Source organism: Eufriesea mexicana, unplaced genomic scaffold (assembly GCF_001483705.2).
Source record: "Eufriesea mexicana isolate 0111107269 unplaced genomic scaffold, ASM148370v2 scaffold2421, whole genome shotgun sequence".
In the NCBI taxonomy this organism is placed as follows: Eukaryota; Metazoa; Arthropoda; class Insecta; order Hymenoptera; family Apidae; genus Eufriesea; species Eufriesea mexicana.
In genome coordinates, this window is record NW_016910490.1 from 1,914 (window position 1) to 24,598 (window position 22,685).

Here is a 22,685-nt window from a genome sequence, read left to right on the forward strand (position 1 = left end):
ATTCGGCACTATTTTAGAAAATCGCACACACAAAACCGAAAAAAAATATTCAATCCCGTTAAGGAAAGAATCACTCTACACGAATATGTGGAAAAATCCGGTTCAAAAAGCCTAATTCAAAAGATAGAAGCCAAAAAAGTACATTGCGTCACACGATCTGTCAGCCACTGACACATTCGGCACTATTTTTCGAAAATGGAGGTTCGAAATCGAAAAAAAATATCCAATCCCGTTAAGAAAAAAATCACTCTACGCGAATCAGTGGAAAAATCCGATTCAAAAAGCCTAATTCAAAAGATAGAAGCCAAAAAAGTAAATTGCGTCGTACGATCTGACAGCCACTGACACATTCGGCACTATTTTAGAAAAACGCACGCTCGAAACCGAAAAAAAATATCCAATCCCGTTAAGGAATAAATCACTCTACGCGAATCGGTGGAAAAATCCGGTTCAAAAAACCTAATTCAAAAGATAGAAGCCAAAAAAGTAAATTGCGTCGCACGATCTGAGAGCCACTGACACCTTCAGCACTATTTCTCGAAAACGCACGCTCGGAACCGAAAAAAAATATCCGATTCCGTTAAGGGAAAAATTACTCTACGCTGTTATGCCGAAAAAATCTAACCGAGAAGCCTAATTTCAGAAATATAGGCGAATAAAGTATACTGTGTAGAGCGATTTCACAGGCACCTGCTTTTCTGTTACTTTGGTACATATATGCACCTTCAATTGTAATATAATTGCCCTACTGGTTCGAGAGCAGCCTATTCAATGCATTAGTTATGAAATATTCTAATCTAAAATTAAAATTTATAATGTAAAAGGGATAATAGATAACTATGTTGCAATGGAATGTCAAGATCGAAGAAAAATTGAAAAAACTATTAAAAAGCTGTCTATTCAGAGTAATGTTGATCAAATATTCCAACGAACTGTCGAAATCTAGAATCTTCTATAGCCGATAATAACGGACAATGCGGTAGTATCATAGGATACGGCACTCACGCCACTTTATTTCCCACGTGTATCGTTATACGATTTACACTATGTAACATAACTTTTTTTCACATGTAGTATATTACCACCGTAGAAATGTTCACAGTTAGTAATCCTGAACTTCATAAAGTAATTAAGACGTCAATCAGCGATATCACTACTTCACGAAACGTTCTGAGATTTAATGTTTTATTTTGACGCGGGAGAATATTGCACGATGTTACTGTTATGCCCGCTTGCCGCCAACTGGAAGTTGGCTGCAGCCGGATGTGCTAGGTATTTTTGTAGCGGGAAAATGTTGCATCTTTGAAATAGCTATGTGATAAAGTATCGATGTAAAATATCAAACGATGCCTCTTATATTTAATAACGTCAATGATGCAAATATAGATATATTTCTGTTGCGAAAAATTCCAAATTTCTATAATTAATTTATGAACTGAAATTATTAGCTATTCCATTATACTAATGGAAAGACAAACCATTACTATCTTCGGCAATGGTTCAAGCACTCTATGCAATAATCACCAATAATGAATTATATAACAATGAATTCATATCCAGACTTATATTAGAAGGCTCGCTGAGGCTGTGTCTTCACGATGCAATTACTAAAGTTGTTAAATTAATTATAGACGAACATGAAGTCACAGATGAAGATGAGTGATTTTGTTCTTGGTAAAAAGAAAATGAAATTGCAATGGTTATATGCTTAGGTACATTTTATTCACTTTGAATGTTGTTAACGACATAATAAACAATGCCATATAGACATTAGAATCTAAGTAGATGTCCGTACTACTACGTCGTCAATTTCCCAATCGCTACTTCTCCACTTTCTTGTACTATTATTCTTGGTATGATGTCAGAAAATGGATTGTTCAATATTATAGTTTTTATCAATTTTGGAGCATAAAGTGGCTTATCATTCTACAAAACAGAGGAAATATTATATTCATATCAATACTTGATATATATTCTTGCAAACATTAAATTTACCTCATCTACAAGTGCTTCTTCGAGTTCTGATGATATACTATCATTGGTGCAGCGTTATTCGCATCTGGTGAAAAATAGAGTAGGGTAGAAGAAAATGATAAGGAAACTGTAAAATCAAAATAATTTATGATAACCTTGCAACGAAAGTAGATAATGTATAACACAAAACAAATTAAATTTACTGATAATTTTATAAGTATTGACCATTATTACATAGTAGTGAAACATTATTTTGTTTAAGTCCAAAGTAGTTTTGACAAATAATTTATTTTATATTTCTTAATTTTATTATTTCTTTGTGGTTAAAACAAATTCAATAAGATATTTTTCAAACATAATTTAAAATAACAATGTTTGTATTACAACATGTAAATAAATATTCTTTAACATTTATTCCTATTATAACAGACCCTTTTATAAGTATTGTTTATATTATATATTTTAAAATAAAATATAATATAATGAAGTATAATATTTCTGTTTAATACATTATATTAAAAATTATATACAATTTGTACTTTGTAGAACTTCCTTTACTGTTGATAGAATTTGATAAAATTTTAATCTTTGAGTAAAAGGACTGTTATCAAAACTGTTGGACGTTTTAAAAATTTACTTTCTACACAAGTTATATTTTGAAAATAGAAAATGAAAAGAATAAAAGCATTTATTTATATAATTTTCAATCAAATGAATTAAATTGAATCAAGCGTATTAATAAAGTACAATTTTTCTTATGAAAAATAAATAATTTTAAGAAAGTAACAAATAACTATTGATAACAAACATTAATTATTGTAATTTTGAAACACTTATAAGTTTTATTATTGACTGGAATATAACAATCAATAGCATAGTATATAACAACACCATACAAAATTTTTATAAATTTCGTCTATTCACTTTTGACTATAGAACATTTTTTGACGAAAAGATGTATTTAGTTATTATAATCAAAACATTGTGATGAACAAAATTTAAGGAAAGAACAAATTTTACCAATGAAAAAGCTATAACTGACCCTGTTGATTAATAACGTACATATAAGAATGTATGACATAAAAAAAACATTTATACATAGTCAGTTTGTGATTGGTAGACCAATGATCTTACGGAAGTGATTGAAAATAAACAAACTTATGCATTAAAGGAGAAGGTATTTTCGTATAACGTTGATCTCATTCATTTATTATACAATTAAAGCCAAGTGAGTTATCAAATAAGAATATATTAAAATTTGTAATATAAGGTGTTTTATCGACAAGAAATAAGTAAAAAATATTTTCTTTAAAATTATCCTGAAATATGTCATTCACAGCTTTAATACGAATATAACCTAATTAATATAGATCATTTTATTGTAATTTATGAATTAAATCTGCCACAAATATACTTATAAAGGTATACCTATAAAATATACTTATAAATATACTTATACAATTATACATATTAAAATTACATAAATTAATCTGTGTAGTATTGTATAGAGGTTATATAAAATTATTGAAAGACTTCTAGTAGAAATTATCCTACTTTACAATTTATTTTAAAATCTATTTTAATATAAATATCACATTTGTGTAAAATATTACAAAAAATATGAAATCTTCTGCAAATAATTTCCATCAACTAACACTATTTTATACTTTATTGACATAATGTATATTATTGGATTAAAATAAAAAGCTCAATTAACATATTTTTGATTTACATTATGTAAAACAAATATAGAGTTAATACATATAAGAGTAAAAGTTCAACTCTAACAATAAACAATATTTTATAAATAAACATATATGTGTAATAGGACAAATTAAATTTTTATAGTCAGTTGTATGTTTTAAAACTTATGTTTATATTTACATATGTTTACAGATGTCCTTAACTTTTCAACAAATCATATTGGATGCTAAAAAGTTAGTAATCAGAATATCAGAACATGAAAATATTGCAGATAATTTGATAAGCGAAATAGAGTCAGTTTGTATTCAAATTGCTAATATGAAGCAGGTAATTTATTTGTATTACACAATAATGCAAGAAAAAAAAATATATAACAATAAACCAAGTAAATTAAAAGATATGAAAATAAAATGAGTTGAGGACTTATATCTCTATATTATTAATAAAATTCTTTGTTATCAAACTTCTTAAAATTTATTTGTTATATTTTTTATTTATTTTAATTATATCATTTTTTTAATGATGTATTCATAGTATCAAAAAGAGGTAGAGATATTGAACACTCAAGCAAAACACAAGCCACATATACAATTAATCGCAGGAATACAAGGAGAAATTAAACATTTGCAAGAATTGCAAGCTGAAAATAAGGAATTGAAAAAAGCATTAGAGGATCATCATCATGCTCTTGAATTAATTATGTCTAAATACAGACAACAGACAGCATCTTTGCTACGTCTTTGTAAAACAGATCTTTCTTCACTACACAATGCAAAATATGCTAATGTAAGTATAAATATTATAGTCTACAGAAATTAATGTTTTTTAACATACGTGTAATGAATTAACATTTTGATGGTCAGTAATTCAAATTTATTATAGTCGATTGAAAATCATTTTACTATTCAAAGTACTGTTAATTATTCAAAGTTTTATTTAGATTTTTTTACCAATTTGATCAAATTAAACAATAATTTGTTTATATATCTTTTATGTTACACATTTAGATAAAAAGATTAATTCAATTTCATTTTATAATATTATTATCAGCAATTAGAAATATTTTTTATTTAAAATTGCAGATAATTACCAATCAAGCAGAAAAAATTAATGAAATGGCAGCAGTGATGAAAACTGCAGTTGCTTTAGATGAAGAAAATGAGGTGAAAGAAAAAGAAATGTACAGTAGTCTAAAAGAAGAAAATACTACATTGCGAGAAATAGTTAATATTGCAAATAAGTATTGCTCCTTAAACAAGGACACAGAGGTAGAAAGTAAAACTGTACAAACGGATCCAATAGTACATTAAAAAAAAAAATTGTAATTTATAATTCTTTTATATAAATTTCGTATTATTTATTTCATATTTTATAACATAATCAACGTTGGAAAAAATGTATTACTTATATACAATAAAGTGCACATGTAATGTACAATTTATATACATATATGATAAATCTAGTTAATGAATTTAAATCTCACAATGTGAAATCATTTACTATTATAATATGCAATTATTAGATTATTAGTTATTATAAATTATTTCATGAAGTTATTACATATTATCATTCTTTTTATTCTTTATTGAAATTTTCATTTTTCGTTATCAAAATATCAATTCTTTTAAGTAAAAGAAAAATATATGTATCCTATGAATTGCAATATTAGACATTCAAATGCTCTTGCATTTGCGCAGGCGCTTCAAAAATTTAGTAATCATAGTTCACTTTCCTAGGGGAAACATTACGTTTGCTGTATTTTGGAAACGTTTTAGAAACGTAAATTTAATCAATTGAGAAACTAAATGTAAAAATGTAATAAAATGTAAAGATTTTATAAAATTAAATCGGTAATATATCGCAATCAAAATTTATTGTTTTTATTTATCACAATTGGCTATATAATCATATGTATACGGTATTCATATATATAGTGTGTATATATAGCATCCTATCCATAGTTCCATCTATATTCTGCTCTCTCATAGTACCATCGTTAATGTGCATCGTGAGATGCTAGCCAGCTACGTTTAAAGAAAGCGTAGGTTGGTGTGGGTGTGCATACTGCTGGAAGACAGCCGCACAAGTGAAAGGGTGATGGCAAGGAGTGGAGGTGATTTTTAGTGATCTTTAACAAATGGCTCTGTTCGAGGTGCACAATTTGGCTGCAATTATCGGCAACAATGGTTTTACTGTTAGCAAGGTAAGCAACCGTGTTTCTGACTTCATTACCGAGAAAGTGACGTTCATTTTCCTCTGCTGCAAAGTACAAAGCGATAATTCTATCATAACGTCCAAAAGAGACGTAATTTTATTGTTTAAAAACATTATTTAAATAATGAGGAATAGAAATGTTTAACGCATGGTATAAAAAGTATAATTCCGATTATAATTGTTTAATAATTTAACTGATAGGAACGACTCGATTTTCGTAGCTGATATATACGATACCGTAATTGTGCTTATAATAGATTTAAATTTAAATTTGTTGCTTTAGAGATCAAGTCATAAATAAAAGAGTAAAGTCATTTATATGAGTTTAAAGTTAATATTAAAATAATTATTTTAATGCACTTAATCATGTTAATATATTTTGGTAATAGTTTCATAGTTGCATGTAGTACATAAAATAAAAGTTTTAGCATAATAGTATATATATTATACTAATTAATAATTGTTGCATCGTAGAAACAATTTTAATAAATAACATTTATATAACTGCAACAAATTTCATATTGTTCTAACATATTGAAGGATTTATCATATTTGATACAAATGCAAAATCAACTACTCTTTTTTATAGAATAACGTGGTTGAACGTAACATCAACATGTTGGAACCACGAAACACTTATCCAGCTGACAGATGTAACACAGAATATAATTATTGGAACTATGACTTAGTGGAATGTAATACACAAAAAAATGTAAGATACTTAAAGTAATATTTGATTTTTATATAATTTTTTACATAATAATAAAGTAATAATTAATTTTTGTATATTTGGCAGTATTACATAAAAGTGCTCTGCAAATTTTAACTAAAGTTAAATAAACATATAGCTTATACAACATTGAAAATGTTATGGCACTTTACGTTTATATATTATATTGGACTATAACATTTTATTTAAAATGTTTACATTATATTATATAGAATGCATCATACTTTTTTAAGTAAATTCCAAGTTATTACAAGTGAAAATATTTGCATATATTTAATGAAAACCACTATTATATTATAATTAGTATTTATTTATATTTACCTAAAGCATTTAGTAATTTATTTGCAAATAATTGCTATTGTAAAAATAACATGGATCTGTCTATTTTTTAAACTAAATATTTTCATTTGTTAAATATGACATATTTTATAAAGTAACCTAAATATATGATAAAAGAAATTTCATTCTTTTCATTCTGTCTTAATAAACTGAAAATTAAATTTACATAATCTGTGAAATACGTTTATTTATATTTATTTACATATTTTATGTATATAAAAAGATAGTTTAAATTCAATATAATAAATTGTTTTACATAATATATTAGGTTAATAATTGTAGTATAATTTATGACTGAATATGGCAGTTATAGATATTTGAAGATTTGAAAAAAAAAAAAGACAAAGAATTGTATTATTATACTAATTTGATCCTTTTTAATCATGTATTTATATAGATGAATGTTGAGGATGAAGATAGTCAGGATTTAAACAATCCTATGGTCAATGATTTAGTGTCAAAAATTCTTGATGACGATTCAATTGTTGGTGACAACGCTCACAATAATAGTTATAATGGCAATTTACAATATCACTCAAATACTCAATCCTGTGTCGTGGAGAATAAAATGAAGAATAATACAGATCCTAATTTTACTATGGATAATTTCAATATGCATTCAACATTTAATAAATTGCAAAATAATGTTTCTAATAATGTTAAACACAAATGTAATTATAATCTCTGTGGAGAACTTAAAACATTAAGCCTCAATACATGTGCAGAACAAGCACCAGATCAAGGAAATTTATATAACAATGAGGTTAGTGCAGGATTGACGTATCCAAATACGTATCCATCTGATTCGCAGTCATATGTATTATGTCCAAATAATGAAAATTGCTCTGTTAGTGGAAGTATGCAATGTACTCTATGTAATGATTTATTAACAACCACAAACGAGACAAATGTGAGTAAACAGTCTACTAACTGGACAGAAAATTTATCAACACCAGGATGTACATCAGATTTATTTGGAAATTATCAACAAATTCAAAATTGTACAAATGCAAATCTTAATTTTAATATGGCTCTAACATTGGCACTAGATTCACCTGATCCAATTACCCTAAACGAACTAGAGTATCACAATAATATTGGACAAAATGGAACTGGTAATATATATAATAACCCGACACCTTCTATACATGAATTATACAACATGACTGCCAATAATCAAAGTTATAGACCAAGTTCAGCAATGACTGATTTGAGTATTGATTCTGGCTTTCTTTCAAATTCTTCATTACAACATTTTTCTCCAGCTGATACGAATTTGCATAATTGTTTTGGGAATAATATACAACGCAGTAATGCTAACGATTATAAAGACTTACATGATTCAAGTAGATTAAGCATGGCAAATATCTCCATACCAAATAAGCAACTTCAATTTTTGCAACAACAAGCTCGTAGCTACAAATTAAATCAAGCTGTGGACCAAGAATACAAACAACTAATTGATTATTATCCAGGTGTAAGCGACTTTACCACGTCATCGATCAATAGTTTAGACACAAACGAAAATTGTCTTACAAATAATGATTATAGAATTGATAATAATTTATTGAAAATTATTAGTCCAAAAACAAAGACTATTGAAACTAAGACATATTCACCAATTGGATTTCCAAAAAATCTAAGTTCACGTAATACACATCAGTCAATTGCAAAATATGGATATCACAATTATCAACATTACACTGCTAATAACGGCGAGACTTTAAAAATGTTACCACAAAGTTCCACATCTTATCAGGATTTGAAGCAGCCTAATAGTACTAATACATCTAAGATGGAAGGATTTGATCTTACCAAAGAAATAGCTTTTCCTTCCATAAGTCATTTGCCTAATCAAATCGCAGGGTCTTCAATGAACAAAGATACTTTTAATTATCTTATGAAACAACGACATCATATGTCAAGAATACAAAATAGTCCTGGTATTCCATCTGCTGATGTTCTCTTCAATTCAGGAATAGTACCAAATCCGAGTACAGTAAGGTCTGGAGTATTCCCATCAGTAATGCCAGTTCCTGTACCACCTCCAGTTTCACGTCCATTTTCTGTACTCTATGGTGGAGGTTTAAGTCTTAGAAATGGAAGCGGAGCAGCTAGACGTATAGCACCCTCGAGTATATTGCATTTCAGACTAGAGCAAACTCATGAACAGTTTAAACAATTAGAAAAAGAACGAAAGAAATGTGAGGCTGGATTAGCTGCTCATTTTCCTGGCAAAAGAGTGACAAGTGCAAACAATATACCTATTCCTCGCCTTCCAGGAAACCCAACACGTGTCGATCGTTTAATTATTGATTACTTAAGAGAGCATGCACGCGTCATAACTTTGATTGCAAAGGTAATCATAATCTTTTTTACTTCCTTATTGATTAAAACATATTGAATTACTGAGTAACATGTTTCTTAAATAGATGGAACGTTTGCGAGGGACCACGATGAATCAACGCGTACATAAAGCTATGGAATATTGGTTGGAAGCAATAAGATTTGTCCAAGATTGTCGTAAACGAGAAATTGCAAATGCTACTGAACGTCAGAAAGAGAATCCACCGTACATTCTTGTATACAATGGTAATGGTATGTTCGTAGCATATTCAATTGCATATTCAATTACAGACTTAGGTATATATTATGAATTGTAAAAAGTATAACTCTTATTTTTTACTTCTTTCTTATACTATAAATAACAAAAAATTATAATGTTATTTTTAAAAAAAATTTCCAATGTTTGTGAATTTTCAGAATTTTATTACTAAAAACATAATATAAAATTTTATTCAAATCAGTGATTTATGTTTACAGATATATTAACATTGGCAGCCAGTGTCTACAAATTGATGAAGGCGTCTCGATATGCAAGAACTGGTATGTATAACGCATTACAAGCTACATTATTGTATGACTTGGAGATAGAAAAGAAAGTCGTTGAAACTTCTAAAGATCCAGTTCTTGTGTTAAAACGCAATGAAAGTCAGGTAGCAGGTGACGTTGGCGATTATTCAAACTGTACCTAGCAAGATTTTGAAAGCCGCTTTTCCATTTCGTGTGACAAAACATAGATTGAGTCCAGCAGCTTTTTACTTACGTATTCCGCATTACGTTAATGAAAAGCTTTTGCTGGCGTTTATCATAATTTTATCGCTGAGACAAAACAATGCCGCCCATTAATTGCGAAATTTTCAAAGCATCGTATGAAGAAGTACGTGTACTCGCGCCGAAATAGGAAAATCGTATGCGTGTCTACTTTTTACAAGTTAATAGTGACTCCATAGTTTTCTACTGTACATATTTTTATCCCTACTATAGTACAGTCTTGAGAGTGTCAGTTCTGGTATCCAATACTTGTGATCCAATTGTCTATCGTATATTGCACTTTCAAGTGATTTTGCTTGTTCTTCGCTAACAGACTAACGAAAAGGAAACTTACGAACGTCGATATTTTTATCTTTGGATATGTTGTCTTGCATATTTCACAATGCCAAAGATAATCGTTTCAAATTCATTGAGGATCCGGTACTCGTAGAAAAGAAAACGAAGAACAAGATTGCTCAGACTTACTAAAAGAAACAAAAAAAGAAAAAAAGAAAAAGAGAAAAAAGGAACGTTCGCAAGAATCTCCGACTATTACTCGTTTGCGTATGTGTCATAGGCTAGATAATATAGGCTAAATTTTACCAATATATTTGTTCAGAGTGCTAGGCAGTAATTTCTTAGTCTTGTTCAATGTGGCCTTCCTTAAATGTGTGACCCAAGATGTGTCTCAGGTAGTCAAAGTACATCTCGAAAACTTCGAATATTTCGAAAAACTCAAGATGCGATGCGGCAACTTAATCGCAGATCGGGTGAGCTTTTTCAGTCTGTGAAATATGTGTAGCCTTTGATCTGACTCGGTATATATATATAATAGATATATACAACGCAAATGATGTCCACTATAGTACACATAAATCTTCGTAAAAGAGAGGACTTTTCTAACGCATACTCGCTACACGCATACACAAAAGCGTGCTCTGGCGTAACATTTACGTACAGCACATAGTCGCATTACGTTTAATGTAAAACAGAATATGAAATATTTGTGTATATAATTACACACGTATATACATGAAACATTACATCTTTACACACGCCCCCTGCTCACACACACACACGCGCGCGCGCGCGTGTATACGTATATACATGTCTATTTGTGTGCGTGTACGTATGTATACATAGATTTATGTGCAAGTACGTACAACATGCATAAGGTATATAGAAAATTTTTAACGTGCATATGCGGAACACACAAAACTATTCCTACATACTTATTACATATACGTTCTAGACAAATTGATTAGCTCTATAACGGCCGACTTGCAAAGTTCAGCATTTCCTCTACTCAATATTGAGTAAGCTCTTTCACACTGTTGACTATTACTAGGCTCAAGAATTTTAACGTTCCAACGTGCGTATATACGACTTACTAGGAATTCGTTTTATTATAATTTAATCCGCGACATAATCGCGCAAGTTCGAGTTCCACGGAAACATCGAACGTCGTTTCATTCTACGTTCTTCAGAGGCTTGAACGACGATTATTTCCGTATTCCTATGAAACTACAAAACAGATATTCGCACAACGATAAACGAGAGTACACCGTGTTAGAGAGAAAAAGAAAGAATATGTAAATCTATATAGTGTTCAATGCGTAGGGATAACGGGACAACAAATCTTAGGTGCAACATTTTTGCTGTCTTGAGGTCTAACTTTCTTAATACCTAAGCTGAATTGATCGGCCTGTAATATCATTAGAAATGCTCGTAAATCGATTATCGGTTATCGAATATTGGTGAAGCTTTAATATAATCATCTCTGTATATATCCGTCAACTTCCATTTAGCTGCATTGTAGTGTCTCCCAACGATAAAACGAGGAAAACGGTGTGTCACTTTAATTCCTCAATACCTCTATATCAATCTTAGGCGAGAGACATTAGTAGCGAAATATTTAATTTAGTACTAGTGAATACAATTTTTTGGCTGTCTTTGCTGCCGACCATTACCAATGAACGTACGTTCCAAATTTTCGACTGCATTGTTCCTGTATATTGACACGTTTTGCGAAATTGTTAGAGCTTTACAGAAACTTTTATATCAAATATTCTATTTCTCCTTTACTCGAGACCATTCGGTATGGACTAATCATTTTTATCAATTGTGTTCATTTATTTTTGTAAGTTCAATGTTCATTCGACAAGATTTAAACTTCATCACAAAAGAAAAATAAATAAATAAATAAAAAAGATAAAAAAATCGTCAATTACAAAGCACGGCTTAATTTAAAATTAAGTTTCTAAATTCGTATTTTAACCACTTGGATGAATGCGTTTTCGTATATTTTCGTACAAGCCACATCGAGAAGGGAGAAATAAGGTTTGTTGACTTTAGTCGTAGTTTAGAATTATCTAGAATTATATCGGAAACATTATTGAATCGCGTGAAAACAATTGCATCTTCGCATTTATCGTATTAAACGAAAGCAATCGCTCGGCCGCAAAGACAACCCTTTATGGAGAAGGGCCCGGTACTATCCAGTCTTGCAGAAGATGTAAGATTTACATACAGACTGTTAACTCGCTTTTACATAGCGCTTACATAATCATTGGGGACCATGTCGAGCATCGTCTCCTCGTATATTAGCATATCTTAGGACCTCATTTTCATTAACACGAAGGAGCACGTGCATTTCTTCGCAATTTCGTCGCAATTTCTTTGCAATTTCTTTCATTTTCTTTTCCTTTTTCTTTTCTTTTATTTAATCTAACTTCGAAGGTATACGATGTGTGGTTTCAGCCCCTTTCCTCTTGCGTTACTTTTCTTTCTCTTTCTTATCGTCTCTTTTATATTCCTCTTTGTCCCCTGTCTTTTCTTCTCCACTGTATTCGATAAAGGCAAAGTGAGCACTGGAAGAGAGACGCGCGTGGTCTATACGACGTTTACCCCTATTTCTTCTTCTTCTTCATCTTTTCCATTTCAACAATGAAACGAGACAAATGATTAAACACGTGTTCGGGAAAGTCGAAAGTATAGGCTTAGCAAAAATTTAATGGAAACGTAAAAAAGTGAAAAAAAAACCGAAAAATATATGTCTGTTAGGATAGGTTAGATTATCGAATCGCTCATTGACAAGTTGGTACAATGAAAAGAGGATTACTATCACTCGTGTTATGCGCGTTTATAAACGTGGTATAACAAGTTCGTAAGCTGTGTATGGTGTTTTAGAAGAAAGCAGGCAGTGCTTTACAGAATTTCCTTTCGCATTTGTCGACGTGTTTATATTGTAACTGTGATATATATAATGCCAATTTGTACATAACTTAATGCAGAACTTACTGTCGCGGCAAGAACGCGACGAACGCAGCCAACTCGTTAATCCTTTTCCATTTCTTATCGGCGTTTCTTCTATCTTCTCGATATTTCTGCTTCACCCAGTCGCTTTTACCTCTCCTTTACATCATAACTTGGAATGTGATATCAATAGACAAATATACGCGTTCTATTGTAACTTCAACGTATCGATTAGGGACATTCTCTTCGAAAACCTAAAAACAATGAGAATGCGAATATGAATCGGTATAATTTCTCGGTAAGCGTTTACTTAACGATTAGTACTTAGCTCGAGCAATTGTCACTATCGTGCAATTATCCGAATTATTTAACGCTAGTTAATTCTTCGATCTTCTTTAAACAGTTTCATGTAGTTGTTGAAAGTAATCTCGCGATGCAAACTTTCTCGCTGCCTCCTCTTGATCTCGAAATCTCGATAGTTCCTCTTTGAAGGCTTAAGTTCATACTCGGTTTGCATTTCGTCAATTATTCACATGTAATACAGGTGTAATCGTTGTTCCTCATATTTTCCGTTGCAATATCGTACGTGATTCGTAGAAGTATATTAAATAGCGTAATACGAATGACTTTTATTCCACTTTATCACGCTGATCAGTATTCTGCAAAACCTTGACCCGAACGAAATATCGTGATTTTTTTTTGGTGCTGCAAGAGCTTTGAAACCTCGATGATGGAAGCATTAGCTTACGAATCAACGGAGGAGCGTGTATTTTTATCGGGATCGTATAGAAGGCTTCTTGCGAGCTGCAGTTTTTCCAGACGCGGAGGAATCATGCAGTGTGTGTTTTGAGAGACATAGGGAAACGAAGAGATCGCGTGACAAAGGGTAGCGTCGATTTTCATGCGTGTACCTCTCTATTCTTTTATTTTCTTCTTTTCTTCATTTTTTCTTTCTCCTTTTTTCCCCTTTCCTCTTACTATTCGGAAAGAGCACGGATAAAGCTTTCTCGCGTGAAGTTACGTATATACATATGTGCATGCGCACGTATTCAGTGATTACCTCGTATCATATGTATCGTACGCAGCATCGTACATTGGAACACTATCTGCACAGATACGTGTTTGACAATCCTATTTAAATTGCATGTGATATTATATATTACCGAATAGAACATATATGTATTTACGCGTACATACGTATATACTTGTACAGGTTGTTTCACTGAACGAGTCTTTTTTCCTCTGTTAATTATTCTCAGAAACTGAATTTTTATTTATTCAGAATTATTCTTTAGTGAAATAGTCGAATAAGTTTCGTTTGTCGTATAGAGGAGGAAGTTATAATTTTTATTATCGATTAAGTTTAATTTTCGATTTAAGAAGTTGCATCAGATATTAATTTTCACGAGTCGAAATTCTTTACACGATTGTTTGACGTATTCGCGTATGCGAGGAATAAATATTTCATTTTTATAAATAGGAATTATTTTTAGTTTAAATAATTCATTTATTATAAAAAACGGAATTAATCTATGTTAGTCTGAGTAATTTTTGCAATATTTCAAAAATGAAAAGTCATTGCGAAAAGAGTCTTTTCGTGGAATTAATTCTATAATGGCGTATGCCTATTGTCCATTTTTCTTTGCAGCTCGATCTCTTGCCAGTTTTAAGTCTACTCGAATGAATAAACCTATCGTTATATTTTGCAATTTTGTATATACCTGTACCTCCTTTGCGATTGATATTAATTAATTGATATATGACTTTACACGTCGTTGAAACTGAAGTTACATTACAGTTTCAAGTGACAAAGTGCGTATAATAAAATTGTTATGGTAAAATTATTGAAATAACTTGTACACGGGTATACGTGCGTCTACATGTTCATATATACAATACAACGACTATACAACTAATTTTGTGAGCACTCAGAGAGCGGTGAAGCTTCATAAGAAAAAGTCTTAAGCGTCCATACACAGGTCCATACATAAGGCAAAGTAATAACGAAGAAAAGTAGACAAGAAATCGACCAAGTTTATCTTACGAAACTCTCAAGACGTATCGTTAGTGTATATTTCTAAGGCTCGACGATTTCTTTGCCAATCGACGCGTGCTGAAAGTTAACGAAATGGTTCCGCTTATGTCAGATAATATTCGCAAAAATTCCGAACGATAACTGGGATCAGTACAGGGTCCGGATGAACAATTTTTAAACGTATAACTTTTGCATTAAATGGTAGAATTAACGCGTATAACGAAACTAGACAGTGTTTAATTTCGTTTATTTATTTTTGCCCGACGAAAGTTACGTTTATTTCGATACTTTGATAAGTATCAATTTACAATTATTCCCTGCTTATTTAAATACGCAATTAAATTTTATTAATGAACGATACTGCAATATTTAAATATAGGAGTATTATTATTTTATTGTCGAATATTTATGTATACACATATATCTTAAACATCTTATGTTTCAGTACCTTTCGTTTTATTGAAACTTTAATGTAAAATCGTTGGGTATCGCCACTTCTTTCGATTTTCGAGCTTTCATCCACGATTCATATTTACTGAGAAGTGGAAATCTATTTTCGATAGAAAATTTGGAGAACTACGCTTGTACGGTTTTCTTTCCTTCTAAACCTCTCTTCGACGTTCACGTCGATCTCGTATGATAAAACTTTCTTAAAGAAAAGAAACATTTAAGAAACCACGGCCATTTTTCCGTCGAACTTCAAATTTCTCACTGCCAAAATTGCTTTGATCTTTTGTGATTATTTTTTACCTTAAAAATAATATTCCTCGCGTTATTTAGTTCACGTACTTCTTTCACCCAGAATCATTTCAATCTTCCGCCACAGTGATCATTCTCGAGATTCTGAGACATTAAAAAATAACAAGAAAAAAAAAGAAATCGTGATTTCTTGCCTGTCTCTCTTCTTGGTATCGTTCTCTCGCGGTTGCTCTGATTTCGCACGATATAAATCCGTCTCCGGAAGTAGATTTCTCTTACGAGATACGAATAATGTGATTCTCACGAACTGGTATTATTTTGCTTATCGTCTTCTCGAATCTGATACGTGCTGCACCGTGACCATGGCACAAAACATTGTATATCAACGAGATCAATAGTGAGTGCACGTTAGAGAAACATTTAGCGAGGAACAGAAGCTAATTTGTCATTTTTCGAGCGGATTGGTATACCTATTTTCACTGTATTTCTCGTAGAAAACAGTAAGCCAATCGTTAATTTAATATTTATGCATTTTACGATGCTTACCTCTTTGCCATTATCATTATGTCACGAAGTACACTTCGGACGTACTTCAAGCGTCCAAGCATCTCAACTTCTGTACCTCGTGTGCAGAAAGCTATGGAATAATTTTAGAAGAATTTCTAGTTAATTCGCCAGGTATCATAAACGATATTAAATACTGTCTCAAATCGATATCTTTACCTTCCTTCCTCATTGGAATTTCACTCGAGGTGTAGTCAGTTGGTCCAGCCCATTCCAACTGACGAGTGTCAATTACTTTCCACTTGTTGGTCCTCGTTTTGTTTTCCATTAATTGAATAATTTGTACGAATTATCGAAATATTAATTCGCATCCTCGTTGTTATTATTCTACAGATGTTACGGTATTTAGTTCCACTAAAGCGAGATTGGATTAAGTTTGTAACTCGATTAAAATGCACAGTCAATAGAGATGGTTAAAGCGATCAGTCGCTGGTGTATAGGGCAATTTACACTGTGGATTAATAATACGATGGTGATCGACCAAATAAAGCTATTTCGCCATGGGAAACGATCATAAGCGTGCAACTAACGAAACGTTGTAGACTACCCATGGGGATATTCCTGTAAAACAACACGCGTACTGCCTAAGATACACGCTCGTCGTGCATAAATTATGGTAACCTGTCCAATCGAGAGGCGATATTTTTCTTGGGACGATCGTGCTTCGATCGTGGAACGAAAATATGATGTATGATAGTATTCATGTGATAGTTAATGATTTTTATCGCGTACCTTCGAACGTCAGTAAAGCTTCAAAGGAACTTTGAGGATGGTGTAGGAAATCATACTTAATAGCTACCACGGCCACAATTTTTCCGTCTAACTATCGACGATATATATATGTATATATATATATACGCTTTGGTGGATCATGTACACAATGTGGGATAATCGCAATATGAATTTTCTTCCTCTATGTCAAGTGTGTGTTGCATAGTAGATTTGTTTTCGCCATCTTGTTTCGAATATCATTATCTTTTTCTTTTCCACTGTAATTTTTTATTTAATAATTTAAGCAAACATGGAATTTTTCATTTGAGACTTTTCCAATGGAGTTACCCTTATACCTTTGATGAATTGCTAAAATTCTGAAATTTGTCCAAAATTTAGTATCTTTTTCTTACCTAATATCGACCAAAGTTTCGATTTGAGTTTAAGCTACTTCATTTCGCATTTGATCATTTTTCTCGTCGAAACAAGAGGAGTGGTAACGACAAATTCAATATACAATGAGTGTACATCGAAAGGAGAAAGTAATAGCGTAGAGAAAGAAAAATTATAGATAGGTAACGTATAGTATTCGAGACTGTAATTTTCGTGTTAGAACCGACTAGCTTTATCGACGTTTCTGTATCGACATCGGAGTAATTTTACCTTTATTTGATATTCGAAAAAGGGACAAGAAAACGATTCTGCTGCAGCTTAGAAAGTCATAGATATTAGGTGTGATTAGTGATAGGTATTTAAATCGCTTTCTTCTAGAAGCTTTCCATAGACCTGGTTCGACAGGTTTGAAGCACTAAAACTTTCGAATAGCTCTTGGAAGCCTTGAATTTAATGGATTCGAAGATCTTGAGACGCGAAGTATGTCTTAAAAACCTTCAGGTTGCCAAAACGGTACCAGTGCATCAGATATCACAATATTATTTTCCGTATAAGCAAGAAATAATTTCTAGATTAATCATTATATCTTATTTCAAGATCTTCAAGGTCCACATGAAATCGGTCCAAGTCGTTCAAGATTGTCAAAAGCTATCAGAAATCTTTCGAGCGAAAATCGAATTGTTTCGAAGAATCTGATGCTCGTTATCGCTTATGATGTATGTATAATGTATTCATCGATACATTTGCGTCTACTTAATAACGATTAAGTCGTTTTTGTCGATCGAGTCTTTTACAAGTCGATGATTTTCGCGTAAACTATTTTACCGATACCCGACGATTTCCATTCGACGTCTGACGTTCTTCAAAGGGTCGTCGAATTAATTAATCTTATTAATTAATTCGGATAAGAAATTCTAACGGTTAGTTGTGTTTTTACGTAACGTTCATTGAAAGTCTATTGTCGAAATGGCATTGTTCACAGATGCGGTTACGTTACTTCGTGACCTCGCTCTCAACACCATTGCTGAAGGGGACTGAGGGGACAATTCGTTCCTTTCTTTGTAGTTTTTTCTTATTTCCAGTTTCTACTTTTAGTTGAATATTTAGTTAATGGTAATGGCCTATCGCGTTGTATGGGTTGGTTCAAAATTATTGGCACAGATTTGACTGGTCAATGATGTAAGATAAGGGTTTAGAAAAGAAAGTGATGGGAAGTGAGTAAGAAATATTTATTCCTTATTTATAGCTGTATTATTTATAAATATATATTTCTTCCTTCCTTTAATATTTTTAAGCCTTTTCTAAAGGTACGAATAAATTGGATTCCTAATATACTCGTTTTGAAATTATATAGAATGTGATATGTATACGATAAAGGTGTTTTACTGTCTCGAAGAAAAATTTAGTTGGTCTGTGAAGTAATCGTGAAAGGCACAGGTAATGTCAGAAATAAATATTTATTTCGAGTCAATTTTTTTCAGCTTTTTTTTATACAAGGCGTCCTATGTTCCTTTCATTTAAATGCAAATTTAACATATCTGTAGAAAAGAGGTACCAATCTTTTGAGAAACTCCGGGTTTTAAATTTAAATGCAGTAATATACCTGCATTTTCTTTAAAATTGACTTATGAACCTTTACTGGTACAATATTCTTTTCTCTTACTCGTCTTACGAATACGATTTACTTCAAAATTATTCGAATATTTTTCAAGACACTTCGCATAGATTCTTCCAATCATAAAATACACCAAACTCTCAGCATATCAATTAACAGCTCACAAATTCAGAAACTGTGAGTATCTATGAACCAATTAATGTTCACACGTTTATACATGAAAACTTGTCGACAATCAGTCAAGTCTGTCCTCATAATTCGAAACCTCGACCCAAGCGTTTCGTGTGTTCGTGCTTTCGCCACTCTCTTCCTATCTTCACTCAGTAATAACATAGTAGTAACGACATTAAGTAATTGTTTAGCGAATCGTAGAAGTTTCTACAAATGTTCAATGATCGATTCCATTCGAAGCTTGCACTCGATCGTATCAGAGCCTGGAGACTCGAGATATACACATACTCATCGGTCCGAACGAACACCCGTATAGCATAGGTAACAATTGGAGTGCACGTAAAAACACTCTAACCTTCGAGATCGATGAGAGAATTCGAACGTTTGTTTCTCGAACTAGCGACCATGTACCATTTTCATTGAAAGACCTCGACGAGCTGTTATTAATTCGTGGTCGCCAACCCATAGTCGAGCAATTGCTCGTGAAACATTAAAATGGAATGTCGCCCTATCGATTCGCGAAATAGGTAACCTCGAAGAGGAACGGAACGTCGAGAAACTATACAAATATTTCTGATATGTAAAGAAGCCAAGGATCGTAGGGAACGTGTAATAGCAGAGATGTAGAGGGATACATGATTCCTGATTAGGAAGGATGATAGTTTAGTCATGTCGATGTTAGCTGTAGAGATTTGATAGAGGAAAATAGCGTAGGCGAACAGTTTCGCAAACTGCAGGACGAAATCGATGATTAGTAATGATTAGTAGATAAATATATATTACACGTTCATATTACATATTTGTGGGCATTTACGTGGATTACTCGTAGCAAAACGTCGGATGCAGACGATTAGATACATTAGTTGGTATAGGATATTTGTGTGCAAAGAGACACGGCGTCTAGATAAATTTTTCTGGTAGCAAGAGGAATTTTAGGTACCCTTTAATATTCGATTAAACCTCTGGCGAGGTTCGATTCTTTGTCGCTGATATCTCGAATCGTTGTTTCCTCGTCGATGCACCCCTTGTAGGAGAATTCTATGAAATTTCACTCTGTGCTAACGAGGAACAACGGATTAGTTCAAATTCTTAGCTTAATTCTCCGTCAATCCTAGACTCGTGAACCCCGACTTTATTCGCGTGTCACGCGTCGATGAAAGGCGGTATTTCTAATTGTAAATATTCCTAGGGATTTCCGGTCGAGAGAAAGTTAAAAGAAAGATGAAATTATATGCGTGTCGCCAATGATTCTTCATTTCCTATTTTCTCTCTGATTTTCTTATTTGCGAAATTCTTTGTTTGTTCCTTTTATTGCCGATATACCTTAACAATTTAATATTCACGACAATTACGTGATTAATTAATAGGATATTAAATTGTTATTGATCGATTTGTAATTGATATTTTATTTTCTCCGAGAATCGAAGAAACGTGTCCAAACTAAAATAATTAACGTCGTTTTGGTATCTTTGAAACGGCTAATTACTCTTCGAGCTTTGAGATGCGTCTCGTCAAAGTTATACTCTCTTATATTCTCTTTTCTGTTGATCGTTTTAGCTAGTTCTTTTATGTTTAAGCAATAGGCAATTATAGTCGAGAAATTATTATTTATTTTACTTTAGACTAGGCGACAATTGGTTTACTAGCATTGTTCGTATAACACGTCACATATCGATGGTTAGCGAATATCAGTGACATCTCGCCAGCGGATTTACGATCGACATTATTCCGCTTGTTTCACGTTTGAAGAAGAAAAAAGAATAAAATAAAATAAAAAGAAATTACTAAAACGTAATCGTTTAAAAATCGTCCGTATGGTTGAGAAGAATATCACAATTATTAATAGGTTTAACACAAACGGATAATTATATCTTCTTGTCTATGGGGTCGAGATTAAATGGTGAACGGAAGACGGTCCGGAAGATTCGTTTCCCACTTCCGTCGAATGCGTCGTGGAGGGATATTATTCGCTTAGTAATCTTCTAGGATATTCTCTAGTTTAGTAAAGCTTTCACGTGAGTAACAGTAATGTCTCAACTCAAAACGTGTTCGACATTATTACTAATTGGAAATGAATTTTTCAATATTCACGTTTTCTCTTCGCCTTCGAGCTACTATCGCGAGATACATTGACTCTGTATGATATATCTATATATATATATATATATATATATATATATGATGGACAAATGGGAGAACATGGACACGGTTGTATCCATGATTGCCAGTGGTATTACTGTATGTGTTAGAACGTGCAGAATTATCGCTTTTAACGCTAGTTAACTAGGATCGCTGCGGATCCTCAATCAAATTCAGCGATCGAATGTCGCAACAGTCGGTGCACTTGGGTGTTTACGAAAAAAAGAACGAAAAATTAACAAAAAAAAAAATATATGGAAAAGTAAACAAAAAAATGGAGATAATAGAGAATAAGAACGTTATTCGCCGATGTTTAAAATGTCCAGCGAATAGTCCAGATCGCAGGCTGAAAGTTCTCAGGGAAATGCAACGGAGAGAGTGGATATAACTGTGAACGCGGAATTGTGAATGCCCTGATCGATATTCTTTCGTGATGTCGGCGAAGGATCTCGACAAATTCGGGAAACTTTCAATGAGACATAATAAAACTGCTACGTGATATTTTGTTCCATCACAGGATTTTTAAATTGTCTCGTTCACTTGGGAAACAAAAATGGGTTTTTGATGTACTTTAGTAATTGAAAGATGCTAAAATTAAACGTCCCAGAAGGGACAGAGGTTGATAGGAACGTGAGAAACGATATTCTTGGTCCTAATTGCTCTCTATTGCATCATTGTCTTATTCTTTGCTATCACTGCTAATCTTTTCTACTTTCTCATCCTTTGAATAGTTTAAGCTATAAGACAGGTTTTGTACTTTGTAATATCTCTTTTAATAATTATATAAGTACGATTAAAATCTACGAAAAAAAGAAAAGAAAAGATACTACGAATGAAAGACGAATTTTCGCGAAAATTGTCGAGATCCTTCGAGATACAACTTTTCGCCTCATCGAACGAAAAAACGGAAGTGCGATCTCCGTTGGTCGCCATGTATGCGTATAATTCATTCGTTCGTACGAAGACAATCGTTTTACTTCAGAAAGTAAAAAAAAGAATATTAAAAAAGAAAAAAAAAGAATTTCTCGAACTTCAGGGAAACGGGTCAA

At 32.1% G+C, this 22,685-nt stretch overlaps 2 protein-coding genes across 3 annotated transcripts; both read left to right on the forward strand.

The window, feature by feature from the left end:
* The first annotated feature begins 3,134 nt into the window (after positions 1-3,134).
* LOC108549990 (FGFR1 oncogene partner 2 homolog) lies at positions 3,135-4,988 on the forward strand. Of its 2 annotated transcripts, none has more exons than XM_017903583.1 (4): positions 3,135-3,202; positions 3,871-4,005; positions 4,213-4,464; positions 4,761-4,988. In XM_017903583.1, the coding sequence occupies exons 2-4, from the start codon at positions 3,871-3,873 to the stop codon at positions 4,986-4,988; spliced, it is 615 nt and encodes a 204-aa protein (XP_017759072.1). In that variant the 5' UTR covers positions 3,135-3,202. The 2 variants fall into 2 exon arrangements, with proteins under 2 accessions (XP_017759072.1, XP_017759071.1); XM_017903582.1 differs by lacking the exon at positions 3,135-3,202 and adding an exon at positions 3,322-3,396.
* A 797-nt stretch (positions 4,989-5,785) lies between these two features.
* LOC108549981 (meiosis-specific coiled-coil domain-containing protein MEIOC) lies at positions 5,786-11,466 on the forward strand. Its single transcript, XM_017903570.1, has 5 exons — positions 5,786-5,881; positions 6,482-6,604; positions 7,359-9,320; positions 9,394-9,559; positions 9,785-11,466. The coding sequence occupies exons 1-5, from the start codon at positions 5,816-5,818 to the stop codon at positions 9,994-9,996; spliced, it is 2,529 nt and encodes an 842-aa protein (XP_017759059.1). The 5' UTR covers positions 5,786-5,815; the 3' UTR covers positions 9,997-11,466.
* Positions 11,467-22,685: the final 11,219 nt, after the last annotated feature.